The sequence below is a fragment of the Trachurus trachurus genome (assembly GCF_905171665.1).
Source record: "Trachurus trachurus genome assembly, chromosome: 14".
NCBI classification, from domain to species: Eukaryota; Metazoa; Chordata; class Actinopteri; order Carangiformes; family Carangidae; genus Trachurus; species Trachurus trachurus.
Genome location: NC_139903.1, coordinates 6,461,853 through 6,480,740, shown reverse-complemented (window position 1 = coordinate 6,480,740; position 18,888 = coordinate 6,461,853). Strand labels below are relative to the sequence as shown.

The 18,888-nt window shown below is 43.1% G+C and overlaps 1 protein-coding gene across 2 annotated transcripts in view; it reads right to left on the bottom strand.

The window, feature by feature from the left end:
* The window catches only part of dpysl3 (dihydropyrimidinase like 3), a 37,002-nt gene extending 23,182 nt beyond the window's left edge, over nt 1-13,820 (bottom strand). For both annotated transcript variants that reach the window (XM_083986127.1, XM_083986126.1), the window contains exon 1: nt 13,637-13,820. In XM_083986127.1, coding sequence (XP_083842253.1) covers nt 13,637-13,675 — 39 coding nt within the window. In that variant the 5' untranslated portion in view covers nt 13,676-13,820. The remainder of the gene's footprint in view (nt 1-13,636) is intronic.
* Between the last annotated feature and the right edge of the window lie 5,068 nt (nt 13,821-18,888).

Here is an 18,888-nt window from a genome sequence, read left to right as displayed (position 1 = left end):
TCCACAAAGGAAATGTGCAGTAATGAGTTTTTTTGTTTGTTTGACTTCATTTATTTCTTAACCTACAGGAGCACAGAGAAGTTCCATCTCCTTCTGATGAGCATGTTTAGAAACACTTGGACCTGGTGTGGCAGAGTGTGAGTTAAAAAGTGTAAACTAAGATATCATGATTGATTATTTCATGATGATCCTGTATTCATTCTTTAAAGCTCTGTATCAATTATGGCGTTGGTTTTGTTGATCATTTGAACCTCTGACTGACGGTGATTCTTACCGGTCGTGCCCACACTGTGCAATTTTTCTGATTAACCAACTTATATATAGTTTCTTTTCTCTATTTTAATAATTTTTGTACATATTTTTGTTTTAAATATACTTTTGAATGTCTTTATATTTTTATTCTTCACTTTTTTTACTTGTCCTGTACTTCTCCATGCTACTGTTACAGTGAATTTCCCACAAGTGGAATCGCATGAAAAACAACTTTATGGAGGATGTTTTCGTTTACCTGATCCTCATGGACATGCACTTTCAACCTTTTAACCTTAATTACATACACTTTTACCCGACATATCTGTATCGAGGCAGAAACAGTGTGTTATAAGAGCTGTGTCCAAGTGTTTTGAGTCTGAATGTATAAAACTATGTGTATCTGTTTGTGCATATAACAAAGTGTAAAAATAACTCTTTGGAATTAGCAAGATATCGTTTTTTGTTTTTTTCTTATAGTTTTCCAATATATCATCATCATCATATTATCACATCATGTCATCATCTTCCTTCAGGATGTTTATGGTGTCACCGGATTCTTGCTTAACTCCGATGCATTTCTCTTTTTTTTTTAACGTTGACGTTGCAATGTCCCTTTTAAATAAATAATTACATTAATAAATAAAATACACAGTCATTAACACATGATACAAAAAAACCGACCCAGTGCAGTAACATGTGAGAAACAGTGCAGCGAACATGACATCAACAGTGCACCCGTGGCTCTCAGGCATTCATGTTGTTATTGATTATTGATCGATTGTGCAGCTTTAACCCGACCTGGACCTTCGTGGTGACATTTTACTGCTGAAGCTGCTGAAGCTGCTTCAACCGACTGATCGTGGATTAACATCTCAACCACATCATCCAGATTTTGTTACGCAACAACCCTCCGCTGTCTGGTGGATGTTATTTTCCCCTCTGTGTAATCCATTGATCCATTGAAACACAGACCACACATGCACTTGTGGTCTAATATTGATTATTGATCGTGTTTCATGCAGGCGGTGATATTTTTAAATCCTCAAGAAAAAAAGTAAAATATGAAATAATCCTGAACATCCCACACACACACACACACACAGGAACCCCTTCACCCCGCACATCTCGTCATGTGGTCTGATCAGGGCGTTGCCATGACGCCACACAGTCAGATATCAAATCTGCTGCTGCTGCTGCTGCACCGCGGACGGACTCTAGCAGCAGGCTGTTGTCATGGCGACGGGTCGACTGCAGGGAGAGAGACAAGAGGAGGAGGAGGAGAGAGAGACTGGGCTGGTGGACAGGGGTGGAGGCTGATGTGGATGTTGTTGGTGGGAAGATGATGAAAGTCAGTTGATCAATCAATCAATAACACTAACGGTCAGAAATGATTGATCTCAAGCATGTCTGAGAGGTTGGAGACCTAGTTTAGAAAATTATTTGATTAACAAAACAGTTACTAATCAGTTTTTGTGTCAATTGACCAATCCAATCCAATCAATTGATCCACAAAAAAGAAAAGAAAAAATAATCCATTGTGAAACAGCCCTCATATATATTCCGGGGGTGGGAAAAGACAGATGTTTCCTTAAAGACAAAATAAACCATGAAATGTCTTTTTCAGATTTTAGCCTTAATTGGTTAGTGTTAGAAACAATAATAATATTTAATCTCCCTCAGGATTCAGCTTCACTGTTTCCCATCAGCTCATATGTGGAGTCATTTACACTCTTGGCTTCAGACCCAGTGTTTCATCAGAGTAATGAGCTGCAGCCCCTCCCTCACTCATCCAAAAAAAACACAATAAACTTCTGTCTGCTGCAGAAATGACACACACACACACACACACACACACACACACACACACACACACACACACAGTGTGTATCTTTGTGTGTATGTGATGCTGATGGAGGGGTCCATCCCAGGAACCACACCCTGAACAACACGACGTGACAGTCACGGTCATCACAACGTGGAGCACACGGCCCCAAAACTGTCGCTCTTCAGCTCCAACAGCAGAAATTAAAGATCCTGGAAAAACCGGTTGGGGCGGGCTACATTTTGAAAATACACAATTCAAAAGTCTGAGCCCCCTTTTCTTCAGACTTTTCTCCGAAGCCACGCCTCTAGAGCACAGCGACGTGCAATGCTTGTTCTTTTCTGCCGTAACATTACTGCAGCCGTCTCACTGAATTTAGCAAAGCTAGCACAAGTTCTGGTTCTTTTCTGTATCGTAAATCGTTGGAGACCCTGAGCATGTGCGTGATTAGTGCACGAAGAGGGGTACGTGCAAAGTGGGGCAGGGACAGATGGCAGTTTGACAGACGCATCATGATCCAATTCATTCATTAATTGCATTCAAAATGATTGGATGGTGTTTTTACAGGATTGTCCGCTGCAGGAAAAGGTCTCCTCCACGACCTGTAACTTCACCAGGATGTGAACACATAAACTTAACCTACAACATCATTAAAGTCCATGATGTCACTTCTGATTGTCTTTACGTTTCTGTTTGACTCCCTGGTCGTCGTAGGACAGTGGATCCACAGTCGGACCAGTTAACGAGCCTTTAGCAGCAGACATTATAAAACAATGGGTTGAATAGGCGAAGCCACATAAAGTGAATAATCGCAGTTCACATATTAAAATCCATATGGCAATGGCAAACATTGGGATAAAACAATTAGATGATTAATTAATAAAAATAATTTTCAGTCATTTATCACGAAAAAATGTGTCACCATCAGTTGTTGTCATCTTTCTAATATTCTCTCTTTCTTATCAATGTCTCTGCCAAGGACTTGATCAAATGATAAATTAATCGTTCAGTCGTTCAGCTGCCACCGCTGTTTTGTCTCTGAACAACACCCCCGAACCTGAATATAATGAATTAACCAGTGAGCATGACGAAGCAGAAACAAGAGGACGTTCATTGTTTTTACTTAGAGGAAAGAAAAATGGCTGAAGAAGGGAGATTTTATAGATTTAAGTCACTGAATTATTGATAAATACAAACAGGTGATGAAACCAGTCGCAGCCTTTTACAGTGATAATGGATCAGAACTCAGCAGAACAGACCAGGAGAGAGTTTCTATCTGATTTATAACACTGCAGTGAGGGGTGTGTCCTCATGCATGGGTGAAGCTCGCTCTCTGTCTCACACACACACACACACACACACACACACACACACTGACTGGCCCAGCCTCAGTCTATACCAGCTAACAGACCACAGTCATTCACTGATCAATAGCTTTCCATTTCCATTACAGCCCAGTAACTGTAGCTCTGCTGATTTGACTTTTCCCTCAGAGTGAACTCAGTAGTTTCCTCTGTGTTTGACGTTCAGAGGAAAAAACTTGACGTGGACGTTGAAAATGTTTCACGTCCGCGACTCAGATCAAGATGTAGAAATAAAACGGAGCAGATTTTTCTGAACGGCAACAAACATTTTCCAAACTCTTCAGTGTGAAGTTGCTGCTGCTGCTGCTGCTGCTGGTGGTGTTGGACCAGACCGAACACACTTCATCATCAACGCTGCTCAATCACACTTCATCAATTCTCCGTGCAGACGACATTTATCGGTTTTAACAGGAAGCCTCAAACTGTCACATTCACTGACACTCGGGACGTTTCAGCACCGCACTGCACTACAATATTTCATGGTAAATATAGTGCGTGACAGCTCATGAAGTCAGCGTGAGCCACAGGACTGAGTGCATCCAGACCAAATGTGATTCCTCAGCATTTCTACATGACGTCGACTTTTAATATGAGAGCGACATAAAGAGCGGATCTGCAGATTTTATTTTGTTCGTGTAAACGTTGCTGTCGTGGAGACGATGGCTCCGACTCCTCTGATATTGTCGGAGTTAAAGCGTCTCTGTTATTATGTGGTTATGAGACTAAACCGCAGCGTTTGTCACAACATTATCACCGACGACACGATGATCCACATAATGAACAGACACCACAGACGTAACGCTGCCGCAGTCCTGGATTTGGTTTATTGGCACTGAGCGGTGGCTGGTCTCAGATCAGACCACAAACTGATTCAAGATGGAGGATTCAGGTACGAGATTCCAGATTCCAGATTAAAAGGAGAAACTAATAAGAAGTTATATGAGTGCTGGCTATCTGTGTTCTTTTCTTTAGTTTTGTTGCCGTGCACCTATACCATGAACTTGAGACTTTTCGGAATGAGCTCACTTTTTCTTTCAACTCGCTATAAAATGCTACAACTAGCTGCCTGTTCTCAGTGTGTTGGTCAGAGGAAGGAAAAGAGGAAGAAAGTGACCAAAGAAGACGCTGATGGAGAAAGAGAAGAAGCCAAAGGACCAAAGGAAATCCTGGACTGGATGGTGAGAGCTCAGAGAACAAACCCTTGTATTTATGACATTACTGTAAGAGGGTATTACACTCCAGGACTGTAGAGGGAGCCAGAGAGCAAAAAGAAAAGCAATTCCTCCACAGAAGGACTTTAAGCGTGTATTTAGACCTGTGGCTTGTTTGCTTTGTTCTGATTCATTTTTCTTTTGGGTTGTTTGTGTTCACACGGTAACGGTCACAATGCGCGAACCAATTGTTCTCTCATTGGTCAGAAATCTTAACCGGAAGGAGGAGAGGGAGGTTACCCGGGAAAACCAAAAACCATGGAATAATAGAGGTATGAATGTGCCTGACAATTAAAACCCGGCTTGGCCCGAACAGCGGTTGAAGCCCGGACCTGTCCTGGTCCAAGTCTACTGTATATGTGGTCGACTGGAACTCGGTCAAAAAAAATGGAAATGGAAACGAGCCCCATCTAAGCGATCTCAGCCCACTTGGTTTACTCCGCATCCGAGTGCTCACATATGAACAAACAAACCGATCTTTGGGGTAAAACGCTCCCTGTTTCGGAACAACTGCTCCAAATGAGCCAGGTCTGAATACACTCCAAGTCTTGATGAGAAACAACAGCAAACATAATGTTCTACTGTTTTTACAGAGAATAACATCATCAGGGAAAGGGACAAACATGAGTTTTAGTTCTGTTCAAATAGCCGTGTCTTACATGTCAGATCAGATTTATAAAGCTTCTTTCATAACAAACTGGGACAAACCCAATAATGACTGACATAGTTTTCTGATATAAGCAGCTACAGTGGTGCAGGACGGACTGAAGAAACCTCCACCTATCTATTTCTAACGACTGTCATTTAAATAACTTGCACACTAATTGTTCAGTTTCATCTTGCGCACATAAATTTAGGCCATAGAGATTCATATTAGCTTGGCATAGTGTACAAAATAATCCTGGATCCTGGATCAGAGCATTTACACGAGGTCTCAATGATGTTGATCCTGATCTGCTGTGACCTTCCAAGGTCAGTGACCATGTCCTCGTCTGTCACTCATGTCCCTGTTAAAACCACCAAGTGCTACATGAGCTATATACAGTTTTTATGGAGTTAGATGTGCTCACTCAGACAGTGGAAATGACTCTGTGACCCTGAGCCTCGCCATAAACAGTCAATATGGTGATTATATAAATATTATAGAGTATATGGGGCGGTGGTTAGCCCTGATGCTAACCTTAGCAGTGCTGTTGAAATAGGACTAAAATGACATTTAATGAGTTTGTATAGGCTACAATACAAACTATTGAAGTGTCTATTTTTGTGCATTATGTCCATAAAGGTAACAAAACCTCCAATACAACAGAAACACAACTCTTCATAGGCCTGCCTAGCTTACATACAACTTTATCTTGATTTCCACAATTTTTGCTGTAGACAAATTGAGTATTTCCTTCTCGATTTGAGCTCACTCTTTACGGTCACGTTGGGTTGTGAATTCTCTGCCGTCATTATCACGCGGTTATTGTTGAATTATTTGCTCATTGTAGCCCGTCACAGTTCATTTCCTGTGCAGCAGAATATCAATTTTAAACTCAACATGAGCTGAGAGTACAAGTGTCAATATTGGATTTTATTTTGATGGTGCATTTGACATAGTATTTAGCTAGCTAACAACCAAGCTAATAATCTATTACAATAGATTACAATCTAGCTACACTAAGCCTGCATTTACAGGATTTTGATCACCAGCCAATGTGGCCGGTAGATTTCTTAAGTTACCAACCATTAATGTCCACTAGCCATTTTTTTCATTGGAAATAAGAGAAATCATAAGTGTCCCATCCATCGCCACGTTTCAAATTCTTCTCTTCTTTCTTTTCTTTTAAATTTGTTCCACTTGGCTCGTCTCTTCATCACAGTACTCCTCCTCGTCTACCCAGGCAAACGCCATGTGCCACGGGCTGTGGCACATCGTGAAGTAAGTCCGTAGCCAATGAGCGTATGATACGTAACGTCATAGCGCGGTGTTCATGGGAAATGTAGTGTAGACACGGAGACTGACCAGGAACAGAGCTACTGGGAGAATGGCTCTCAACTTTAGGCTATACAGTTACCTCATTCAGCTTTTCAGTTTACTGTATATTGATTGTGAAATTTAACCCGGGTTGGCGGGTGTCAATTTAGAGCCCTGGTGAATGAATGCTATTTTATGCAGTGGCTGTTAGCCTCAATTTGCACCATTCAAACCCCATCTCTCCTATTTAGCTGCTAAAATGTAGCTCTTTAAAAGTAAACATAGGAGCTGATTAGGTTAAGTGTTCTAGGCTACTTAGCTGTGCCATTGCTAAAAACAAAACAAACAAAGCCACAAAGTCAAAATAAAGCTATAGGTTAAACCAACGGAAAACAAATCAGAGATATTCAGTTGACCTCAGCTCTAAATTACATGGAAACAACACATTAGCTTCTTTGGCTTCAACAACTAAACTTATCACTCTCATCCTCACTTCTATATTTTAACCTCATTACTGTGTGTGTGTGTGTGTGTGTGTGTGTGTGTGTGTGTGTGTGTGTGTGTGTGTGTGTGCGTATGCGCGCGCACAGATTAACTCTGACCTCTGACCTACACTTGGTCGCTGGCCACGGTGTTTTCCTGCTCTTCTTCAGGACAGTTGGAGGAGGATAATCGAACATTAACAACAAATCCTTCTAAAAGGTTAAACTAAATGTCAATAATCCAAAAGGATAAAATGGAAACTGGACGGTTTTTAGCGAACTGTGTGATTCAAGCTGCTTTACTCCTCTGAAGTCATTGGAAAAAGTAATTACCGGTAAGTCTTTTTTTTTTTTTTTCTTTACCTCCCTAAACATCTTCTTTCTAGTGCTGACAGGCTCATCTGTGAGATTCCTGGCAGCAAAATAAAAGAGTAAAAGTTCGGTGGAGAAAAAAAATAATCTTGTCATTCAACTCTTAAAAAACAAAGCACCAAAAATAACGCACCTCTGGCAGCACAGGAAACTGTCATTTTCTGTTACACAGGCCAGCCGTGATCAAAAATAGACGGGCAGGATGTTGTTCTTGTACTACTACACCAATATCCACTGACAGCATTTTTCCACATGCAGCAGACTGGAGGGAGGGAGTGGAGAGGAGCTCATAAAACTGGGATGCAGATGAATAATAACCGCTCCTCTGTGCTTAATAAGTGGGACTGGTCCTGGAAAAGTGTCAGGACGCTGGAGCGGAGTCGTCCACACTGGCTGTGACAGAGCCGCTGTGTGGGGGGGGGGGAGTGGGAGTGGGAGTGGGAAGGCTGGAAGAGGAGGAGGAGGAGGAGGAGAGTCATCGTGAATGTTCACCAGGGGTTGTTGCTGCAGCTCTGTTGCCTAGTGAACAAAAATATTTACTCTTCACCAAAAAAAAGAAGAAAAAAAAACTGCATTGGATTTTCTTTTTTTTCTTTCTTTAACGTTCTGGAAAAGTGAAAACAATGAGACTTATCAATCTAAATTAATTGCAGAGGCTCCTGCCAGCTTCGCTCTTTAAAGGAATCTCGCTCGACTGGAATGTTGATCTTGTGATAGGTCGGAGCGAGGAGCGTAACCACGGCAACGAAGGGGGGGGGAGAAAAAAAACAACTACAGTCTGGATCTGATCGGGCGAGACAGGTTGAATTATAAACTCCTTCAGTCAAAGTGTCTGTTCATGTGTGTGTGTGTGAGAGAGAGAGACTGTGTCAAATCACCAAACGGCGGTTGTGTTTTCCTGCCATCACGCTTGTGTACCGGTTGCCATGGTGACTCGCACAGCGTGTCATCACGGGCGGCCCTCGGGTTATTTTGTTTGCACTGGAGCCCACTCCATGCAGCAGCAGCAGCAGCCCGCATGGCGACGGCCCAGTCTGCTGTGGCGGGGCCCGGTTCTGTGGTGCAGCGGTGGAGGAGGGGGTTCGATTCCCCAGAGCCGAGCCGAGCCGAGCCGAGCTGAGCTGAGCTGAGCTGAGCTGAGCTGAGGCACCGTCTGCTGGTCCCACCTCAGGCTCCGAGTCCAGCTGGAGGGGATTACTGATGACATGTACCAGCCTGGAACAACAGTGAGGCTGCTGCTGCTGCTGCTGCTGCAGGGAGAGAGTCGGAGGGAAGAAGGACCACACCTAGAAATCTGACAGCGCCTCCGTGGCTGAGAGCGCGAGACGTGAGGAAACAGCTGGAGCAACTGGACAAGCAGGGAAATAAAAGATAAAAGACAGAGGGAGAGTCTGGGCCTGTTAGGAACAGGTAGTTCTTACTGTAGGTAGTTATATCTTTTACATTTAAACTGATACCTATAACTGTCGATACATAGCTGTCTCTGGCCACTTCCACCAAACTTTCCATTAAAACAAAATCAGTCACAAAGACCTACTGTTGGTAAGAAAATGTTAGAAGGCTAAAATGTCACGATAGTTTATGACGTGATTCTGCAATTATTTCTTTGATGTGTTGATTAGGGCAGTCAAAGTTAACGCCATAATAAAGCGTTAACGCAAATTACGTTCAACGCCACAAATTTTTTTGACGCGCGATTAACGCACATACTATAAGACATCGACGCAGCAGTAACGTGTGGATGGTGAAGTAGAAACAAACCTCAGAAATTTATAAAGAAACGGCCGGGTTTTCGAACGACATGTTCAGCTTCTAAGTCCCGACGTATCGTCCTCTCCACAAGACCAAAGGTAATTTGCATTTACGGTGGATGTGTGTTTTCAGGTCAGCCCAGTTGCACTTTGGGCCCAAGTGCGGTGAATCGACGGTGAATACAGTCGCTCTCGGGTTTGCACCAAAATGGCTGCACCAAGACCGTCCTGAAGGAGTCAAACTCTGGTCCGATCCATTTGTTACGTGAAAGAGGTCGGACCTCCATCTGCTCCAACGGCCTGGACTGTTAACACAACGTACCACACGTCTTTTTCCGGTCAGTCGCCATGGAGACATGACGCTCTGCCAGTGGTGCGTGCGGTCCGTTTAGACCAGATTGAAGACAAACGTGTGTGAATGCGAACTGTTGGGTATAATATAACCATGGATCTATAATAAGAACACATCCATGAATATAACATGCTGGCCAAGCACACAGCTGACATAGAGCCCTGGCTCCGCCCCCTCGCCAAAAGCAGACCACAGTGGATAGATTCTAACAGAGACACATGGACAACTGTCCAACCAGTCCACCTCAGAGGTCTCATTTGCATAAAGCAAACATATTTGTCCACTCCCATGTTGATAAGAGTATTAAACACTAAAATATAAAATGCTACATTTAGAACAGATAAAAATGTGGGATTAATTTGCAATTAATCGTGAGTTAACTGTGGAAATCATGCGAATAATTGCAATTAAATGGTGGTTTCGTGTTGTGTTTGAGCCTCCAACTGATTGCACACATTCTTGGAAGTTGCAGCGACTATGTATGACATTAATAACACTGTTTACTAATGTTTTCTCTTCATGTTTATCTGATCCTTCCTGGACAAACATTTGTGCTGTTTGTTTTTACTGTGATGTTGTAGGAAGTTTTAGGTCCAAATGTTCTGAACCTGATTTACTTGTATATAAAACTGCGTGTTCTTTATGCTGTGACAAAATATAATTTTGCTCACATTTTCCCCAACGTATCACAATATATCATATCTTCACCCTCGTTCAGGATACGTATCATATCACCAACCTTAATATACTGAATATTTTAATTTGTTTTGCAGACATGCTTTAAACTATGTAAAAAAAAAAAAATTCTGTTATGGGGGTTTTCCCACGGCTTTTTTTTACTTGGCTGTTAGTACATCTACTTTTACGTCTTCACTGAGTTGTCATGTTTAATCATGTTGAGTGTGTTTTGTGTATGAGCTAATGTTTGGAGCCAATATCATATGATTTATTAATGTGTTTTTGTTTGTTCATTGTCTGTTTAGCTGAGTTGTTGGCATAGTTGGCATCTTTTATAGATCTATGTTGATTATTCCAGTAGCTGACACTGTGTTTTCTCTTTCTTTAGCCCCGCCCCCTCCTGTCCCCAGGAGCTGACATGATTGGCTCTGTAGGTTTGTGACATATGAAACGCCGTCTGTCTGGATCTGTTTATATATAAACTATGTCTGATTGTTTATGATGATAAACAGGATGTTTGCACAAGGTTTACACGCTTGGTTTTCATCAGATAATTGGGAAAACAGTGGAGGTTTATGGGATAAAACAGGACCTGGTCACACAGATGACATTTATTAGAAGGAGGATCATTATTGTTGGATTTTACATGGGATCTGTTGAGGATAAGTAAGTGAAAATTAGTGCATGACGTGTTCTTATTCTTTAACTCATATCATTACATCAGTGCCTGTTTTTAATGCTATTTCTAGCCAATGACCATCCATCCAGGGTATTTGTATTGTGTAACTGTTTCTGTTATCATTGTCACTGGCAGCAACTATCTGAAGGCATTCACAGGAAGTGGCTGCCAGCTGCTGAAGGTGGTGGAGCTCAGGCTTTAATTATTATCGTGTTGGGACGACTTTGTTGACGACATAACCGGTCCGTGGGTTTGTTTCTGAGTGAAGCTGCTGCCGGTCGAAGGTAAAAATCTCCAAACTGACAACAGTCGTCACCGGTTAGTTGTAATAATTTAATTTATGGGAGGAGAAAGTGGACGATCGTGAGCTGATGTGTGAAAACTGAGCCGTGAAGTGAAGCCGCTACAACTTCACTCAAGTGAACACGTTGGATTAAAACTCGTCCTCTGAGATTTACAACAACCTCAGAAATGAAATATTTAACCTCAGTACCCAGATATCATTTATCTGGAGGCCATCAGGCTGCACACACACACACACAACTTGCTCCGCTCTGTGATTTCTAGCCTCAGTATCAAACTCAGAAGAGAAGCAGCAGACAGATCTTATCTCTGTGAGTCTGAAGCAGCGTTACGCTCTGATTTCTGTCTGTGGATGTGGGTGTTTTCATACAAATACTACGAAGACTTTGCAGTGAGTCTACTGTATGTCGATGCTCCAAAAATCCAAGCATAACATAAAACACATACACACACCCACTAGCTCTCTGTAGGAGGCTGGTAAAATTAAAATTCCCATCCCTCTATAATACCCTGGAATTTCTGGTTCACCTTTTTTTTTTTTTTACAGCAGAGACATGGCCTAGTTAAGGAGGACTGACATGAAGCGACTGAAACAGGAGCTCTTCCCCCACATCCACGCGGTACACAGAGGAGGAAAAAAAACTGAATGTAGGTTAAATAGATTTAAAAGATCAATTCATCATCAATAAAGCTCTGAAATAATGTCACATGAGGTCACATTAGGTTTGTGCAGCGTCATCAGTGCAGGTTTTTAGTTGTGTGTTTTGTGTTTTTTTGGAGACAAGTGATGTGCAGCAGCAGCAGCAGCTAAGTCCAAAACGAATCTCACAACAGGGACAATAAAGTATTTTCTGGTCCTGATCCTGATCCTAAGCCCCCCCACACCCTGCCCAACCTCTCGGTGTGATATCAGCTGAGAAGACGGAGAGACAAAGGCTTTTTTCCCACAGATGGGCAGCAACAAACACACCCCTGACTGCAGCCGGAGCTGCAACAATGAAAAACTGGAACGCAGGCATTTTGGACTCTCTCTCACACACACACACACACACTGAGAAAGAGGGAGTGGAGGAGATTTCTCTGCAGTTGTAACACACACCACCACCACCACCACCACCACCACCACCCGGCTTTAGCTGCCTGCCTGTCCCTGTCTCTGTCTCTGTCTGTGATGTGTAGACACCACTGTCCTCCGCCCTCTCTGCTCCGTCAGGACTCTTAGTCTCTCTCTCCTGTGGTGATGCAGGGAAACATGGAGCTGGACCATTATGAGGCCGGTTCATCACAGCTCATCACTAATGGGCGTGTACCAAACCCCCCTCTCCCCCCCTTACCCTTTCCCTCCCTTCCCTTCCCTTCCCTTCCTCCACCCCACCCATCACCACCACACCACCCTCTCCCTCTCTGTCTCCTCTGCAGCAGCCTTCAGCATGAGGGCCACACACTGCATGGAGGCCGGTTTTTAGCTGAATAAAATCAAAATAATCATCTGATGCATGAGAAATTAAAGTAAATTATTCAACAAGCAGCACTCAACTGTTGTTCACTTATCAACCAGGGCTCAATCTAATCTAATCAGGCTGGAATAGACATTAGGGGATGATTTCAAGTGTGCTAGCCTACTAAAAAAATAAAAAAAATAAATAAATACACTGCGCGTTAAAAATGGCATGAAAAAAAAGCTCCGTCACAATGAGGCCACTGTTCGATAGATTCCATATCAATGATCAATTAGGGCCAGAATCAGATCCATGACAGAGGGAGGAGGGCTCAACACATTCCTGTCAAAATGGCTAAAGCGTGATTTCAGTCGCTTCTGCTGAAAGAAAGAGAAAAGAAAACATGGATTTGAGAAATAAAATAATATGATTGATAATCTATCAAAGCTCCTGAGTGTGATCGATGAGTTTGAACTCAGATCAGCTCTGCAGAAGCCTCAGTTGGTTGGTTTTTTTTTTTAAGGGCGAGCAGCTCGACAGGCGCACGGATCCTCAACAAAGAGGATGCAGGACACCTTTAAGAAAACGCCTTTATCTCCTGCTCCGGTGTCACTGCGCGGAGCCGACCGACGGACGGCAGCAGCAGCAGCAGCAGCAGCAGCGACGGAGCTTCATTGTGCGCATTTTTCCATCGCGGCTTCCTGCGGTGAAGTGTGTGTGACAATAGAAAACCAGACATTAACCCAACACACACACACAGACACATACATAGACATAGACACACACACTGGGGTGTTCAGTGTCTCTGAGATTCAGATTCAGATTCATCGACGCGGTGTTTTTTTTTTTTTTTTTGGAGGGGGAACAAAAAAAATGCAGATTTGCAAACAGCAGCATCCAAAGAAGAAGTTCCTGCAGCCGCCGGAGCGTTAATAACATTTTTTTCTTTTCTTTTTTTCTTTTCTACTCACTGTGATCTTTGGGATGTTCTTTTTTCCTTGATAAGACATGATGCTGTTTGTCTATCGGTTCCACCTTGAGATTTGAGGCTTTGTTGAAGCGCTTACTCCCTCTCTGAGACGATGCTGCAGCGGCCCTCGCCTGGATGGAGCTTCGGGGGGAATGGTCGCTCCTCTTGTCAGTGGCGCTGTGAAGTGGCTGAAGAGACGGAGGAGCTTTACAGGAGCGGCTCTGCTCCACTCAGCGGCCCCTCCCTCCCCTCAGTCAGGGAGGGGAGGGAGGGAGTGGGGGCTCTCCTCTCCTCTCCTCCGCTGGGGGGCGCAGTGGAGCAGTTATAGCTGCAGCCTTCCCCCCTTTCCTCCAGTTGTCTCTGCGTGACTGAGCTGCCTCACATATTTCCTCACACATACACAGCATAGATGGGATTTTTAAAAATAGTAATAATAATAATCATCTCATTAATTGTCAAACTCATCAAGCTGAAGTGATCTGCGGTAGAAAATCATTAACACGTGGTCACTATGGAGACTGAAACTGATCAGAGGAGGGAGGGGCAGTGATGATGATTGATTTATTGGATTAGACTTAGAGTATGAATGTATTTAAACATCATCACTCATATTCAACCTGCAGCACAAAGACACTGATACTAGCCAATAATAAACTGAGCTGTTGAATCAATAACTAATCAATATTATATCAAAGAGTGTACATCTGTATCCGTTATAAGCTGTGATTTTGTTTTTGTGAAAACAGAGGAGGGGGCAAAGTAAGATGGTGGAGCAGCTGTCACAGAGCCTGTCGACCACATTACACACATGTCTACCCACCACGACACACACACACACACACACCCACACACACACACACACACACACACACACCCTCTCTCTGCATGTCCCCACCCAGCCATGTGTCTCTATTGTTTGGACCTAAAGTGACCCCACACCCCCCTTCTTCCTCTTTACCCCCTCTCCTCTCCTCTCCTCTCTCCTCAGCACTAATGCACTCGTGCACGTGTCTGGTGCAAAGTGCATGTGAACAGACTATCTGCTGAAATGCCACAGTCTGATAGTTCACATAGTTTTCAAAGACAAAAGGGAACGAACAAAGAGTTTAAAGTTTAATGTTTAAAGAAAAAAATAAAATAATCCTCACGTGATCATAATCTCACTCTCTCTCGTTAAACACAGTTCACATCAACACGGATCAACTGTAACTGCAGAAACATGATAGTAAAGATGATTTCTTTCTCTGTTTTTAAAGGAAGAGTCTTTAGTTTTGTTCGTTGCCGTTTGTAAACACATCAACATTTAAACTGGGCCTTTCCTCTGGGGCTCAACTGGACACGCCCCCTCCCCTGCCCCTGTCAGCAGTTGTCAGGTCTGACCCATGTTCACATTGAACCCTTCTCCACTCCGGCCTTCAAAGTTTTCCTCTGAATATTTGCTACTAACACAGAGACAGAGACTGGATGCCTGAATTCAAGCCGGGAGAAATGCCGTAATGAGTAGGAGCGCCGCCCATTGCCGGTGAAGGTCGGGTATGGTCCTGATTCTCCAGGGCTTCATTCGAACTGTATTTCCGTTTCTTCTCTGGTAAGTGCAAGTGGGTGGACCGGACTATGTGCAGACGTAACTGCCATGTTGCGTCAGTGCACTCCCTGTGACTCTGGCTGCAGTAGTTTGGGGGTGACGCAGTCATCTGCACTAATAAACTATTCATAACTCGGTGAAATTTTGTCCGTACAGTATGTAGCTATGACTTTAACTACAGTATTTGCATGATGTTACTATAAAGTTACTTTCATAGAAAAGTGCATGATTAAAATTATTTGTGATTTTAAGTATGCAGTATCATAACTGCATTTCTGGCGTTCATAACAAACCAAACCGTTTGAAAATTGGTCGAAACCTGAGCAACTTCTGGTTGTTTTAGTAGAACATGCACCATAGGCAAGTCAGTGTAAGCTCTTTTCATCTATTTTCTTTTATTCTACTTTTTTATTCTTCTTTGCTCCTGTTTTTAACTCTGTTTTTTTGTTTTTATGCTGTTTTATGCTGTTCTTTTTAAATGTTTTGTCTTTATGTAAAGCACATTGAGTTGCCTTGGTATGAAATGTGCTGCTATAAAGATGCCTTGACTTGCCTTGCCTAAGCATGGGTAAGTGTGTATCCACCATTTCTAACGGCTTGACGGCGTCCAGTCTCTTTTTATACAAGCCCACAGCACCGCACGAACAACTTCACCTGCGCTCTGTCATTGGCTGGGGAAAACACACCACACCGACTCCCCGCCCTAGAAACGTCACAAATACACCAAAACATCAAAATACAGGCAGAGGAGGTGGAGGAGGTGGAGGAGGGGGGTGGGGGCTCTGCAGACACAGTCACCACAACACATGAGTAGAAGCCCACTGGTGATGATTCAGCAGGATTTCTGCTGTGTAAGTCTATATTTCCATTGATTTCCAGGAAAATCCTACAGACTTTACCTTTAAATGTTTCGAGTCAAAACAAACATTTGTACAAAATTATCATTAAATTCTTCTGTATTGATCACAGGATAAATACCACAACAACTACTACTGCTACTCTTCCTCCTCCTCCTCCGACAACTACAGCTATCCCTACTATTACTCCATCTACAGTACGAATCCTACTTCTACTCCTACTTTACTTTTAAACTAAATCTTGTCATCTCAACATTTCGACCTCAGCATCTCATGGTCAGCACTTCTCTGCGATCACAGATCTCTCTATCTGTTGTGAGGAGATAAAACAGATGTTTTTATTAAAGCCTGTGTGTTTGTTGGAGGACGCTGCTCCTGCTCACTGACTTGTCCTTTCATGGCTTTCATGAGGGACGGAGGGAGGGATGACCTCAGCATTCCCATGGAGACAACAACATCAACAACACTTGAGGTTCGGTCCGGCGGCCTGTTGTTGCTGCTGCTGCTGCTGCTGCTGCTGCTGCGGCTGCAGAGCTCACGGAGCAGCTGACTCTGACAGACAGATCAAGGATGCAGAAAAGAGCGTGGAGCAGCACAGTTTCTACCTCGGTGGCCTCACATTTAAAACAGGAGTGACGAACTTTCACCAGCGTCCGACTTAAAATCCACCACTGACCTACACGCATCATGTGGAGGACTCGAACGCTAAAGGTCAAAGGAAAGATCTTTGCTGGAGTAAATAAAGGGAAACTCAGCAGTCTGGTCATACGGTACAAAGCTGCAGAATCACTTGAGCCTACATTTCCCATAATGCACCTCAACCGTTCTCCTTGTTGCACTGGTCTTACTGTATAAACACAACACTTCACCTAGATACTTTCTGTTATAATTATGAAGTCTCCAAACCCAACCTGGTGACATCACAATGACATCATCATCACGGTTGTTTTTCGCTCTCAATAAACAACTGACATCATCATATATTTAATAACTGGGCGTGAATCAGCATCAGGGTTGAGATTACGTCATTTATTTTGCACCTTTCATGTGTGTGAGTGTATATATGTTGCATGTGTGTGTGTGTGTGTGTGTGTCCCACCCAACAACAAAGAGAAAAGGGGCAGCAGGGGTGGAAGTGGGTGGAGGAGGGGGGTGTTGGGTGCAGCCAGTCATCTGTCTCTGGCCCCTCCCCTCATTGAGCCCATTACAGCGGCTGATTGCTCTAATTAACTCACCAGACAGGAAAAAATAAAATCAAAAAAATCCCACTGACGACCTTATATTAAATATGATCATTATTGTTCAGCTGGAGTAACAGACATACAGTAATAATAATAAGAACAAACAGACATTAACCCATTAACCACTGACGGACTGCAGCTTTTCACTGGGCTGTCGCTGTCAGACGTGATAAACAAGCAGCTTCTCCACCTGTCATTAAGTTTGCTGCATGTGGAGCCGGAGTGAACTAAATAACATCAGAGGAGTAAGCACGAACTGTCTCTACTGTCACTCTGATGTCCTCACAAAGTTTCTGCACAAGCCAAACACACACACACACACACAGAGGGAGAGAGAGAGAGAGAGAGAGTGTGTAAATCTTCTGCTGAATCATCTGTTACCTCCGGAGGTGCAATATTGCAGTTCAGCACCAGGCCACCAGGGGGAGTAGGAGGAGCTGGCTCTCTGCCACACTGAGGACATCCTCATTCATGCTCAGTGTTAAAAAAAAAGAAAAAGGAAAACATAATGGACAGTGACAGTAAAGACTGTTACAGGCAGGACACTGGATCTATTGAGGATTCATCATAGAGGAGAGAAATAGTCAGGATGCAGATGCAGATGGCTGGTGAGAGAGTCTGTTGTCTGGCACAGAATCAATAACAGCACAAAAAATCACCGACGCATAAATGATCAGGACGAACAGAGACATGGGAGGAAAAAGGAAAAAGAAAAAAGAAAAAAACTATTTCCAAGGAAACTTTTCCTCGTTTCCACCATAGATAATTCATCAGTGTTCTCAGGTCTCCTGTGAGATAAGAGATCTGCCACCGCAGCAGCACCAACACCATCACCATCGCTCTGCTGCTGTTTCACCAACAATAACTTTGGTTTTCTTACACAACAGAACATTTAAAACCTTCATATGAACTCACTTTATCATTATTATTTCTTATAATGTTCCTGTGCAAGCAAAACAAACAGTGTAGTTACAACAAACACAAACGCACGGTGAGCTCAGCTGCTGCTGGTTTCAGAGCAGAGCTGACGTCAGGCTGATAATAACTTTATAACTGTGCATCAATTAAATTTTATTGGATTCTGTTTGACTGTAATCTATGACCTCAGATAATTTCATCATGTCTGACTCCCTCCTGCTCCCTCACATTTGCACTTTACTGCCGCGGATCGATCTTTACACGCTGACGATTTATTTCAACAAGGGAAGGATTTTGAAAGAAAAATAATTCTGCAGTGAAAATGAAGACGACAGACTTCAGGACAAATCATTTTGTTTTGTTCTAAATTCTGAGTTGCTGTGACATTAAGCTCACAACCAGGTTTGGTTTGCTTTTGAAAATGTCAAACCCCTGTGCTCCTCTCTGAAACATCAAAGCCCAGACTGTCCCTGAACCCCTCACACTCACACACACTCACACACACACACACACACATATAGTATGACTTCATCAAAACATGAAGCTGAGCTCACTGAGGAAACCGAAGATTTCTAGCAACAAGGAAGAAAAACACAGGTCTGAATAATAAATAATGAAAAAAGTGATGATGGTTTGATTCCACTGAGCTGCT